Source organism: Eurypyga helias, unplaced genomic scaffold, assembly GCF_000690775.1.
Source record: "Eurypyga helias isolate BGI_N326 unplaced genomic scaffold, ASM69077v1 scaffold2719, whole genome shotgun sequence".
In the NCBI taxonomy this organism is placed as follows: domain Eukaryota; kingdom Metazoa; phylum Chordata; class Aves; order Eurypygiformes; family Eurypygidae; genus Eurypyga; species Eurypyga helias.
This window is the reverse complement of record NW_010271226.1, coordinates 47,715-61,624: the sequence shown is the minus strand read 5'-3', so window position 1 is coordinate 61,624 and position 13,910 is coordinate 47,715. Positions and strand designations below refer to the sequence as shown.

Here is a 13,910-nt window from a genome sequence, read left to right as displayed (position 1 = left end):
TCACCACCCACCGACCAATGCCCAGGCAGTCCCCGAGCAGCTATTGCTGCTCTGCAAGACGATAAACCAGATAGCCGTTTAAGACAGAGAGGGAAAACAAGAACAAGAGCCAGAAAACCTGTAGGTTGAGACAAAGACAGTTTAATAGGTGAAAGAAAGAGGAAAGAATAAAAATAGAAGGAAGCAGAAGAAATCCACTCACCACCTCCCACAGGCAAACCAATGCCCAGCCAGTCTCCAAACAATGGCCACTTGGAAAGCCAGCCCTCTCCTCTTGCTCTACCCTAGCTGTTACTGCTCAGCATTAGGTTTTATGGTGTCGAATATCCCTTTGGCTAATTTGGGTCAGCTGTCCCAGCTGTGTCCCCTCCCAGTCTCTTGCCAACCCCTGGCCTAGTCACCAGGCAGGCAGCAGAGTGGGAAGAAGATAAAGCCTTGACACCGTACAAGCGTTCAGCAACAGCCAAAACATCGGTGCCCTATCAGCACTGTCGTACCCACAAATCCCAAACACGGCCCCAGGGGCTGCCATGGAGAAAGTTAACTCCATCCCAGCCAGACCCAGTACAATTTCTTTTAACAGGATCTATCAGACAGCTGATTGAATGTCAGGTTTAAGTCTAACAAGCTCTTGAAAGAGACTGATTGAGAGACCTGCAGGTTTTTTACACCATTTTTAGCATGTAAAGGTTTTTTTTTTTGAAAGCAGCACCTTCCATATGGCCTCCCTGTTCCAGGCCCTTGCATCTACCATCAGGTAACAAACTGTAAAATGCAATCACGCTGCACTCATCACCCCAACACTCTAGAAAAGCTGAAATTCAGCTTCCCACCCTCAGAGCGCAGAAACTCAGCTGCTAAGTAGATTTGGAGTCCAGTGAAGTTATTAAGAGCCCTTCATCAGGTGACCAACAATGAAGGAAGAAAAAAAATGCAACCGGAGATGAATGATTAATAGCAAAGAAAGTTGATCCATACGCACAGGGATTTATAATTGCTCGACTCTAACCATATGGTAGCCCTCCAAGTATAGATGTTCACTTCGCACCTGCAAGACACTCATCAGCAGAACACACAGCTAAATCCAGAAGGATCAACTCTTCACCCATATTCTAAGGACACACCACCCTCTCTGTGGGGGAAATGCAAGGTGGGAGGAGGGCATAAACCTGCAAGACTTCTGCGTTGCAGCTAGAACTTTCCATTACAGGTGAAGACAGCACTGGAGGAGACTCAAGTGTTACAGGCTATTTTTAGTAAAATGTGTGTGTTTTATTCCTGTGGTGTAGAAATGCCAGGCAAAAATGAAATCATAAAACGCTCACAGTAGTTAAAAAAAGATCTTTTTGCAGTGCTCTTCTCACTCTGAAATTGTGGGGAAATGAAGAGAGGCAGAAAGCACACCATTTAAAGAAACTGTGTTTCCAGAACTACACGCTGAAGGCTGTACATTTCCAGAAGTGAAGATGTTCTGTATCTGACGTAATTCACATACCAGAAATGGGCTTTTTGTGGACTAGACTAAAACAGTCTCTTGCTGAAGCCATAAAGTAAACAACGTTGAGTTTTTCAAGGTAACCAAGTATGAATGACCTTAGAGAAGAAATAGCATATCTCCCTGCAGAGTTTAAAAGCTACATTTTCCAAGAGCGCTGGCAAAAAAAAGCAGCGTTTGTACTCTTTGAAGAACAGACCACAAAGTGACTTAATTTAAGTAGATACAACTGTGAAGAGGTTTGGGCAAAGGTGAATCCAATTCTTCCAGTAAAGTCCATCCTGCTGAGAACAGTCAGTCTTCAAGAAAAATGATGTTTTTCCAAGACATGAGCAGAAGAGAGAGACTACCGCCATGCAGTATTCAACAGCTTCAAACCTGCTTCAGGATAATACCAAAATAATCTAGGAAACAATGAACAGATAAGGGGGGAAAAAAAAAAAGTATTTGGCCGTTTTGCAATAGCTCAGGTTAAGAGAGAGGCTTCTCTGCTAAGCACAAGGAAAATAATCCTTAGTGTTCATATAGTACCTTACGTTGTGCAAATATTACACTTATCTAACTAACTCTGAATAGCCATAGGGAGTAAAGAGTCCCAAGTTCCAGATGTGGATGGGGAAGAAAACAACCCAGGGACCCACTGGAGTTCAGAGAGTCATTGCCCACAGAGCATAAATCAAACCAGCTCTCCGACTACACTGCTGTTCCTGAAGCTCACTACAGAAGGAATAGCTGAAAATGCTTTAGGATGATAACCTCTGGAGTGGAGCAACATCACAGAGGTCAGTTATCTGCCAAAGTGCCCTGTATTTTATGTCTTTTGGAGCATGGATTTAGCGGGGATCACACTATCCCATCTCAGCATTTGTAAAATAACGGACACATCATTTGACATTGAAAAAGCAAGATGCAGCACTGCCAGTCCAAAGCAACACCAGCTGACTGGAAACTGGAAGAGAAGAAAGACCAGTGCTAGAGAAAGAGATTCACTCTTACTAGTAAGTTATCTTTTACTTTGATGGAATGCCTACCTAAACCAGCCACCATCACATGATTAGGTCAATAATTTTTAAACTGTTACTCAAAGTCCCTGTCAAAGATGGCCCCAGAAACCCAAGCCTATTTAAAGCTTTTTTTCCTGGATTTCAAAGAAGCGATATTGGAACTGAGGTTACAGGCAGAATGTTACATCTGGATGGAGTACAGATGTACTCCATACAGATGTACAGATGTACTCCATACAGATGTACAGATGTTACAACTTCCAGAGAGTGCCGACGCTCACACCAGAAATGCAACAAATACTAGATGAGAGCAGAAAGAAGTAGGCTTTGCATGCTACAGTGCAAGCACTTTGGGTAGCAGGCAGAGCAGGACTGAGAATGATGTAAAAAAGGGTAAGGGAGCAAACGGAAGGAGACACACTTTACACCCCAGCACATTAAAGCCCCATGATAATTCAGTGATTCAATGCTTCTCTAATGATGCAAGAGGAGAACCTGGAAAACTACACGAAATGGAGATGAAGCCTGAGAAACCTCGATGCCCAAAGATTTTCTGTGCCCTTTCAAGAAAGCAGACATGAAGAACAAAAAAAAAAAAAAAAAAGAAGAAAAGCAAACCACTTTCAAGTTTTTTTTAAGAAACTTGACAGGAGAAAGAATGAAGCCATTTAAGCTGATGAGGGAAGTCACATACCGGTGTTTGTTGTCCTCTTCCTCATCTCCTATCCTATAAGGCAAGATTCCAACAGTAAAAAGGTTAGCATGCCAAATTTTCAGTTCAAGCATGCTGTAACACAAACCCCACAAACTTGTAGAAAATGAATACAGAGATCAAAGGAAGCACAGAAAGGCATGCATGAAATCCCTCTTGCAATTGATGGGGCATTTTTCCCTCCTGCTTTCTGATGAGTAAAGCTGTAAAGGTTAACTACAGATTTTTTTTGTGTTCCAGAGTAAGAGATGAGATGTGAGGGGGCACACAGCATCCTACTTTCAGAAGACACGTGCTTCTAGAACATTTAAAGGAAACAGAACAATGAGGGAGCACATTACCAAAGAAAAATTACAAGGGAGAGGAAGAGTTTCAACTATCCTGAACTAAGAATTACAACACTTAAAATTAGCAATTAAAGTCAAACACAGTGCTCAGACACAACTTCGTTTCGTTGTTTTCTCTTTACCTGCGAAGCAATTTAGTCTTCAACTCCACCTTTGTCTTATTCCAGGCATCCAGTTCTGGGCTAGTCAGTGCTGTGGGTTTCATATGGTCCAGTACAGTAATGTCTTTTCCTTGTTTCCATAAATCATAACGCTCCGGTTGCAGAATCCTCACAAAGACATCCATGGAAATCTTCACCATGTCTTTGCGGCAAGTACACTGCAAGACATAACAGACAACACCACCACGTTAGGTCAGAGGAGCATTTGCTTTTGCCGTCAGCTGAGTCTGCCTTTCTCCAGAAGCAAACTAACACTCCACCGACTGTCTCCAAGGCCCTCGGTGGGTTACTGGGGTGTGTCACGCTAGGGATCGCACCAATGTGGGTACATCACCTTAACGGAGAGCGTTGACGCTACCTGCCCTTGGCAGACCCAGAGACAGCACGAGCTGCCACGCTCTGAGGGTAGTTGAAGACTCTGTTCCCAAGAATCTTCTCCCTCTAAGCCCACCAACCAGTGTCTGACACCCAGTATACCACTCATCCACTGTCTTAGTCATTAGACACCAATAACTTTGGCCAACGTGGACCGGTCAGAGTCTGATCTCAAACCTACGTTCTCCCCATGAGCACTCTCTTGTGGCGTTTCTCAGGCTGAAAAAGAGATTATTAATATCACTTGTAACTGGAAAAAAAGCCTTAAAGGAACAAAAGACTGACCTAGTGAGCACGGCAGTTAAACTTCATAATTATACATCATGATGTTGCACATAAACTGTTCCCAAGACTGTAGAGGTATAAAAAAGGCTACAACAGTAACTTCATTCTGCATCTAAACCACATATGCCTAAGTGAAAGAAAATATGGAGTATTCATTTCAACCAGCATATGCTCCTCAAAATTAACCTCTGGAATTACACCCCTGCATTGCACGTGCTGACACAAAGCCTACTTCCAGGCGTTTTCCCCTGGATACATTTGTTCTGATAAAGCACAGGGGACTCTCACCCAGGACAAAGACACCCGCCTGGACAAGCATCTGGTCTTCATGAACTTTGAACCCAAAAGAAGGTGGGGGATTGAAAAGACCACAGCAAAACTCCGATACCTGCCTGCCCCATGGGGGCTGCGACTACAGCTTTGCTGTTGCCTGTGGAAAGTTGAGCCCCCGCCTTTTAGTTCTGCTCTAAGGTGCAAAGCTTTCCTTGGGATGCCCCTGCGCTGAACTGCTTCAGCTTCAAGCTGAGGAAAAGATAATTACAGCCACTTTGCAGGACCCTTTTTTCCCCCTCCACCCTTCCTCCACACCTTCGCAAAAATATTCTCTCTCTTAGCAGAAAATTAAACTTGCTTCTCCCCTTACTCTTTCATTTTTCAGTAGCATTATTAAAAGATTTATGGCCATAGTTAAGAAGCCGCTGAGAGAAAGAAGAGAGTCTTCCTGTACCGCCCTCAGCTATCCCGCTTCTCTCCCAACTCCTGTTTTTCCTTTGCAAGGACCGCCGGCTGTCTTCTGCTGCTCCGACTGGGAGCGCGGTAACAACCGAGTGTGCTGAGTGGGAGGGAGTATTTACGGACAGGCACACTCAGGAAAAGTCAATTCATTTAATGAAGAATAGTGTGGGACAGAAAGGCTGGAAATGCAATTTGGGCGAAGACCAGCAGGTGCGCTCCAAATTCCTGGCCAGGCAGGAGCTGCTTACCAGCACCTCCCCCAGTACTGCCTACGGGATTGGTGGTGAGCAGATTTTCCATCCCTTTTCCTTAAGAAATGTTAAAAGCACCGGAGCACTGCTACAAAGAAGAACGCAGCCGAGCACCTCACAGCACACACCGTCAGCGCTACGGAGATTGACCTCCTCCGCCTTCACAGAGCACGAAAAACGGCTTCAAAGGGGAACAGTCCCCGTTCTAACCCGGAGCCAACGTACTGCAGCACACATATGTCAATTCCTTCAAATCATGTGGAGCAAATCCCGAGTCAGAGGGGTCTGAAGGTTTCCAGTAGAGTCTTCAGCCACCACCAGCTTAAGAGTCTCAAAAAAACATGAACATTATTGAGAAACCACATACTGAGCTATCTGGATACTACTCAGAGAAACGACACCGGGGGCTGCAGTCTCCAGCGTACCACAACGCCGGGAGCTCGCAGTAGCCAAGTTCCTTTCTTTACACAAACCTAACATGATGTATGTTTATATTTCAATTTTAATTTAATTTTATTGCTTTCACACTAGTAAGCATGAATAATTTACAAAGCCTCTTTCCTGTGGGGCTTCTTCCGGACCATACAGCTATATTTCCTCAGCTGCTGCAGTTGTGGCACATTCACGTTCCCAGAACAGCCCAGGGTATTTTTCCATACCCTTCCCTCAGACCTAGCAGCGAGATCCTGCTTAATGCAGCAGATGCTTCCAATACAAGTGCAAAAGGGAAGGGGCATGTGTGTGTGAGGGGTGGGAGAGGGAGAACAGGAGAGGTCAGAGGAGGAGACTGTGGGTAGAGAAGGACAAGAAATTTCCTTTCCAAAGAATCACGGCTCTATTCCATTGGAGCAGGACACAAATGGCAAGTTTGTGTTTCCCTGTCAGTGATACGCATTTCCATGCACGGCCTCCCCTTCCACACACAGAGTTGTATTTATTTCAAAGTATTTAACTGTGGTCATAAACACATGTATTTCCTAAGAGATAGCATGGTTACACTGCCCACCTCCATCTCTCCCTACCCCAATTCCTGCAGAACATAACCTTCCATACTCCATCTCCCCCCCTCAAATTCTAACACTTTCATATTCCAGCATTACTAAACTTCACTTAAACACCACCACTGAGGAGAGATGGGAACCTCTAATCCTTTATGTGAGCCAAAGCTGAACCACAAAGCCCCGAGTCAGGCATTGACAGAACTCCCACACACCAGCAGGCCTGTGAAAGATTCAAGGGCAATATGACCACCCAAAGCACAGACTAAACGGCAACATGAAGGATAGGCCTGTCATGTCCAAATGACAGGTGAGAAATGTAAGGAACTCTGAGATCTAATCAAATATCTTCCTGTCTCCCCTCTGTCGTTCCCCGACAACCACACCAAACTGCTGGGGAGCAGCAAGGCTGCCAGATGACAGATCAAACATCAGAATGTTCCTAACCAGGATCTCCAAGGACTGACTGCAAGTCCTGAAAAAGGGGGCGGGGAAAAAACCAAAACAAAAATCAAACCAGTTTCAGGGTTACCTCTTGCCTTTGGTTACAGAGGATCCAAGACCCAAGCCAGCAACAAGCCAAGAGGAGCTTCCATAGTCACCAAGTCTGCAGGAACTTAACTTGTCCCCTTCCCAAAGACCTTTCCTAGCCCCATCTCTCCTTTTTCATACTAATGACTTTGTTAACCATACAGGGTAAGAACACACAAAGGCAACCTGCAATCTCAGCACATGCAAAAATACTGTAAGGAAATGCACAGTGAATACTTCGCAAACCGAAGCTCTTCCCTCTAGTTATTATTTTATTCCCTGCCATTCAAAGTTGGAGACTGTGGTAAAATATCTGACCACACCAGGAACCCTGTCGCATCAATTAAAACTCTTCACCGAGAGCGGGAAATTTGTGGCTACTGAATGTGTAACCATTACCTTATTTGCAGTATTTTTTAAAAATAAAAGCACTGATAAGTCTATATAAAATAACAGTCAAATAAACAGACTGTCTCCTTGAAGCAATAAAATCAAATGATATATGGAAAAATGCAGCCTCGTTCAACCTCAACCCTCAGCATCATTTTTGTAAGGATGCTTCCCTCACTTCCCAGCTATTAACTCTACACTGAACCCCCTCTGTTTCACAGCATGTAAGAAGTGAATGTAAAATAACCCTTCTCCTTATGCAGAAACAGTCACCAAAATGATATATTTAAACTGGCATACCTGATTCTCATGGAGAACCCCCCCAGATTTAGGTGAAATCGGGGCCTGCTCCACAGTTTAAGGCTCAGCTAGCCTCCCACTCTGCCTTGAATATAAGAAAACCCAACACACTGGAAGTTCTTTCCACTGTTAAACCACTATTAAATGCCGGACCAAAACCTTTACCTAACGGTTGTGTATCCACTTTTTCATAACAATGAAGCCTACAAGCAAGTTACTGGGAAAGAAAGATGGTTACATCCAAAAGGCAGCTAAGGAATTCTTGCTGTGTATTACAGGAACACGTATTGCTAACGCAGGCAACGCTCCTCAGCTTCTCTCCATAAATTTCCAGGACAAGGTATAGAGTTTCAGCCCTTCAGAGAAACACAAAGTTCTCCCAGTACAATACTCCTAAACAGCTATCCAATTTGTTATTGTATTACAGACGTGTTACTTCAGATCTAGTTAATACTCCTCCAAAAGGACAGAATAAACTACTTTGGGCTCCAGTTTAATTTTCTTTCCACTCAGCCCAAAGCTACATTTCCACTCAGAGCCTGCACAGCGATGCTCTCGCACATGGCCACGGTTTCAAAAGTGAAAAAGGCACATAAATTGCAAGTACGTGCCTGGAAGATGAGTGGCAGGAATCCTGCAAGTAAACGAGGAGTTAAACTTTGAGAAGAAGGAGAAAAACCTAAATTGCGTAGTCTGTGTGTTTAATGGTTGGTAGTTGAAAGCTTGTGGGAAAGGAGATGAGTCTTGACCCCCTGTTTCTAGTGTAATTACCAGCATTGCCCTAAGTGTCAACAACAAACCAGTTCATTAGGAAACCCACTGGAAATCCTCTACGAAGTTCCATAAACAAAACAATTAGGCAAAGATTTCCAAGGACTCCCTCTGGTCCCTGGCTGCAGGGCATGCTTTCTCCTTATCATAGTGCTTCCATGCGGATTTTGGGGGGTAGAAGAGCTGCGTAAGCGGCAAGTGGTGTTAGCTGGGGACTCAGATTTACCCCACTCCGTTCACAGTAAGAGGATCCTGGTTTAAGGTATACTACAAAACGCTTTGTGACACGCTTCGTTTTGGGCAAATAAAGTAATAATCCATCCCATCAGCCTTGTGCTGATATGGAGATGTTTGGATTTTGGGGGGTGTTTTTTGGCAAAGCTATTTTACAACCTCTGCCAGAATACTTTATCTTTTGCTATTCCATCGACCACACCTATAAGGATGCCGACTACTCCTGAATCTATCCCAAATATACACAATCCTTGTTCCTGCAGGACAAAGAGAACCCCAGTGGGGCAGGAGGAGGATCACCTCAGTGGGGTCTGGAGTTGTGTGTCTCAGATAAGGCTGAAAGAACACAGAAGGAAATTCAGTGCTCTCAGCAGCACTACAAGAAGGGGATTCAAGGAAGCACCAGTTCCTTTCTGTTTTGACAGATTCATTCCAAGGGATAAACAAAGTAAGATTTTTATCCCATGGTTGTGATGTAGCCTCTGGCGAGCATCAGCCTGAGGTTATCCCAAGGTATTATTTCTTCCGCGTCACAAGACCGGAAGGAAGGTTGGTGGATGAACTCTGCCGCCGACCACTCTGGTTTGCAGAGAGCGTGTCGTTTCCACAGGTCAGCACCCCGTGCTCCTGCACTGCGCGAGCAGCGACCACGCGCAACCATGGCTCAGCAAAGAGCTGCAGCTCTGAAGTGACAGACACACTAGACGACAACTGCGAAGTGACTACAGTTATCCTTTCATCCTCCTGTTTGATCAGTTGCTTTTTATTCATTTCTTTTAAAAAGAAAGCCAAACACTGAGCTGTTCCACACCTGTAAACCAACAGATGAAGTAGTAAAATCCACCGTGTTGTATCCCGTGTACGACAGCCAAGATCTACAGGCACTTTGTAGAAACATGAATAATTATCTTTGGTGGAATACAAAGTGTCGGTATCTAAGGTGACAACCCAAGATTTGCTTCCAGCACGCTATCAGACCCCTTCCACTGGTAATAACGAGTATTCTTCAGCAACATTCTTCAAAAGGATCTGAAGCTGAACATATATATTTGCCATTCCAAGTGCTACAATGTAGAACCAAGGGAAGGTTGACGTATAAATAAAGGAGGCAAGAGGTTGTATGTCAATCCTAAAGGAAACAGCAATCAAGATCCCTCTGAAAATCACAAATTAAATGAAGCGCTTCTGTCTCCTTCCTGTAATAATCTAGACCCACCGGCACGTATTTTCGAAGCAGTTAGAGAGTCACAGAACCATGGAATTGTTTGGGTGGGAAGGGACCTTAAAGACCATCCAGTGCCACCCCCTGCCATGGGCAGGGACACCTTCCATAGCCCAGGTTGCTCCAAGCCTCATCCAGCCTGGCCTTGGACACTTCCAGGGATGGGGCATCCACAGCTTCTCTGGGCAAGCTGTTCCAGTGCCTCCCCACCCTCTCCGGGAAGATTTTCTTCCTTGTATCCAACCTAAATCTCCCTGCTTGCAATTTAAACCCGTTACCCCTTGTCCTGTCACTACAGGCCCTTGTAAAAAGTTGCCCCTCACATTCTTGTCAGCCCCTCCATGTACTGGAGTCAGTGACTACAGCGCAGAAGCAAGACCTGGATCCTGATGTCTAAGATTAGGAAGCTCCCAGCTATGAACCACCCCATGACCACCCTGACACTGCCACAAGGGAGCCAAGCTGGAAGAGAATGAGAAGCAAGGCTATCAGGCAAGACAAATAATAAAGCAAAAGAGAGTCTAAATAAAAAGAGCCTGTTCATAAGCAATTTACTCTCAGTGCACTATAATAAATAGTGGGCTTTGTTGTTCAAGTGTTCTTCACGCACAAAGCAGAGGCAGAAGGGTAAAAAAATGTTGCCTGTTCATAAGCAGAAGGAATTTGTGTGGAGGACATCACAAAGGAAAGGTGCCAGATGAGAGAGTATAATGTCAATTCACACCTACTTCACACTTTTACACCGCCTTTAGAGTTCTAACATCCCCATTTCTGCAATTCCTGAACAGAATGCACTGTTTAGCTATTTATTCTTAGGTGGAATTTATTCTTAGGTGGACTGCTCTTCCTTCTTCCTATCTGTGCCCCCACACGTCACCCCTGAAGCAATTCCAATGGAGCAACACCAGCTGCACAGGAAAACACAATGCTAAGGCAGCTTTTAAAAGGGATTTTTGATGGCCTTGCCATACTAACATCCCCAAAGCCAGATGACCCTTAAACCTCCGCTCTGACATATGAATGATTGGGGCTGGTAGACTTTATCAGGGACTCCCGTGTGACAGAGAAGCTGAACGAATAAGCTGCAGGGAGCACATTCTTCACGTTGCTATTTACTGCGGCCACACAGCACACCACAGCCTCCACACTATAAATCACAGGGTTAGCGAGGCAGGGAGGGAATGGGAGACACTGCCAACCCAGCAACGTCAGGAGTCCATGGGTTCAGGGTGGTTTTCCATCCCAGAGATCCAGCAGTTTCCATTGCAGGCTCTTGGAGAGTCACCCTGAGCTGATAAAGTCATTACTAAGCAGCATTCAAAGAGTCAGGAACAGCACGCTTTACACCTTGCACTCATTAACCTAAAGTAAATTAGGCATAGTCTGTTGAAAAAACCCAGATCCATCCCAGTTCAGAGCTCTGAGGGTCAGGACAAGCACAGAGGGAGGAGGCGAGCAGCCTGAAGTCATCGCTGCCCCAGGTGAATGTCCCATTTGCTGTGAATCACATACGGAGCAGTTCATAATTACACTCTGGATTTAAAATCACTCTTTCAGATGCCCCTTCTCAAGGGCAGGACATCCAGAATGGGTAGGCCAGGTGCCTACTCAGCCTCCATCCTTTCACCCGGACAGTAGTCGTCCAGACACAACATCCCAAGGACCGAAATGCCGGGTTAGATATCCAATATCTTGGTTAGATATCTGTCAGCAATTAAAAGTACAAGTGTTCTTCCTTCATGAACAAAAATGATAACAAGCAAGCTCCCAGTCAGTACTTGTAAAGGGGATCTTGGAAGAGAGCTGCTAAAGCTCCAAGACAGTTTCAGAATAACAACTGCCTCCTCTCCACCTCAGCATGAGAAACACTGTAAAAATTCCTCTTTATGGCACAGAATCAGTGCTTTGTGGCGAGTAAGGAATTAGGGTTGTTTACAAATAACACCAAACAAATAAGCACATGGAAATGATTTTCCTTACTAGATTTTTTTAAAAAGTATTCTAAGCTTAAAAGGTCTAATTAGAGTTGTTTAAGGCAAACAAAGTACTGCAAAAATACAATTCTGACTTCCCGTATGTCAGAGACCAATTTTACAGTCTTACGAAAGGGCTTCTGCAAAAACCTCATGAATTTTATTTTCATGGAAAACAGGGACATGTTTTAAGAGAAAACCTACTAACATCTGAATAGTAAGAAGTAAGCCTCGATTTTGCAACAAAAAGTGTATGTTAGACAACTTTAGATATTCTGCATGTAAATGAGATCTGTTATCCCAATGTCATATCCAAAAACCACATGTGAGGACAGGGTTCAGAAGCAGTAAGCTACGTAGAAGACCACAGTCTGAGATCTGAAAGGCACCTCCCTTGAAGATGCCTTTACATCCCAGTAAGACCCCAGCAGAAGAGTCTTCCCCTTCTCCTCAGAGAAGTGGCGAAGCAGCAGAGCGGGACTGAACCACTCCGCAGCCGAGGTCTGAATGGGAATACTGCGCGGGGTGAGATGAAGGCTGCTTATTTCACAACGTAAATGTAGGATTTGGGAAGGAAGGGCAACTTGACCCCATTTTATACTGAGATAGACAATTTCAACGCTATCTCTGGAGTACAGATAAAATGAAGGTATGAAAATGTGAACAGATAGTAACACAGACGTTATCGGCCAAGGCCTCTGCTATTAGTAAAAAGGAAAATGGAAGAAATTGTTTCCCTCCCATCCACTTATTTCCAGTCCAGTTTGCAAAAGAAATAGAAAAGGCGACCTGTGAGGTACACTTGAATTTCTTATAAAACTGCACACTCAGAGTGCTTCTGTGAATAGCAGGAGACTTAGAGGCCACCTCGACTGCAGGAAGGCCACTTTACCGAAACAGGCGGCTCTGAAAGGGTTCTTCGGTCAAACACAGCTGGTAAGACCCTCTGTCTGCGATGGCTGCACCCAAGGGTTTTCAGAAACAAAGGGAATCAAACAGTAGTGCAGAAAGGAACCGCAGGTTTGTGTAGCAAAACAGAAGGAAAAAAACCGCTGATGGTAAGGAATGGAAATTATCATTCCCTGCCCTTCTTGCACCAGGCCTTCTTCAACAACCACACAGGAAAAGGAACATGACAAAGAGTTAATGGAAGACAAATGACCAAAAACCCCAACAACAGAGTACAAAAGAAAACACTCCTCCCTAGTTTTGTAGGCTCTGCTCATGCAGGTAAACATTAAGTACAGTATATACAACTAAAACCACCCCTACTCAACTCTACCATTTAATCAACAATGTTAAGGTCTAAAGCAGAGTCTTCACATTACAGCTGCCTCCTGAAATATTCTGCCAGGATCTCCAGCACCACGAAAACCCCTTTTAACTCGTTTCTGCTGGACCTCTCCTTACTTTGCACACTGTGACAGATTGATACTCATGTTAGTCAAACAGGACTATATCTTACAAAGAGCGTTCCCTGCCGGAGTTTGATCTGCAAAGAATGCTGAAATGAATTCCCATCACGTATTTGGAAAGACCTAGTGACAGCACACCAGGATTATCTATGGGAGCCCCAAGATTAACTGAAGGTCTCTCTCCCATCCCTAGACAAGTAACTGATAGATGTGCTGTTCAACCACCGCTTTTCACACAGATTAGGTGGAATAGCCAAGCTGCCGTTGGCCTCAAAGTCACCTTGACTGGGAAGAAGTCAGCTGCAACACAAGGTTCCTCGAGGACAGATGGAGACATTTACATTGACAATAAACGGGGTAACAGTTAAAGAGCTGTTAATTCTTACACTTCTGGGCACGATGTCCAGCTGTAGGCAAGACATCTATTTCCCAGTGGTACAGCACCATGTAATTAAAGCCATGAGGTAAAGGAGAATTGTTATACCCTTCCTCTGAATCTAAAGAGATTGACATTCGTTAAGAAAAGAGCGATCAGTCCTGAGGATTTACACACAGCACGAGAGATGACATGAATTCTGTCAGTCACATACCAGCAGACACAGCATCAAGGCTAGAGAAGCAATGACAAGAAGGATCAACAGATCAGACCCAAAAGGCAAGTCTCTGCTGTAACAAAAAAGCTGAAACAAGACCAGGGACAACCTAAAGCGA

The 13,910-nt window shown here is 44.5% G+C and overlaps 1 protein-coding gene across 1 annotated transcript in view; it reads right to left on the bottom strand.

Annotated features, from left to right (window-relative positions):
• Positions 1 to 3,676: 3,676 nt before the first annotated feature.
• The window catches only part of LOC104514911 (lysine-specific demethylase 4B-like), a 45,635-nt gene continuing 35,401 nt past the window's right edge, over positions 3,677 to 13,910 (bottom strand). Inside the window, exon 8 of the mRNA XM_010158714.1 lies at positions 3,677 to 3,877. Within this exon, the coding sequence (XP_010157016.1) occupies positions 3,677 to 3,877 (201 nt within the window). The remainder of the gene's footprint in view (positions 3,878 to 13,910) is intronic.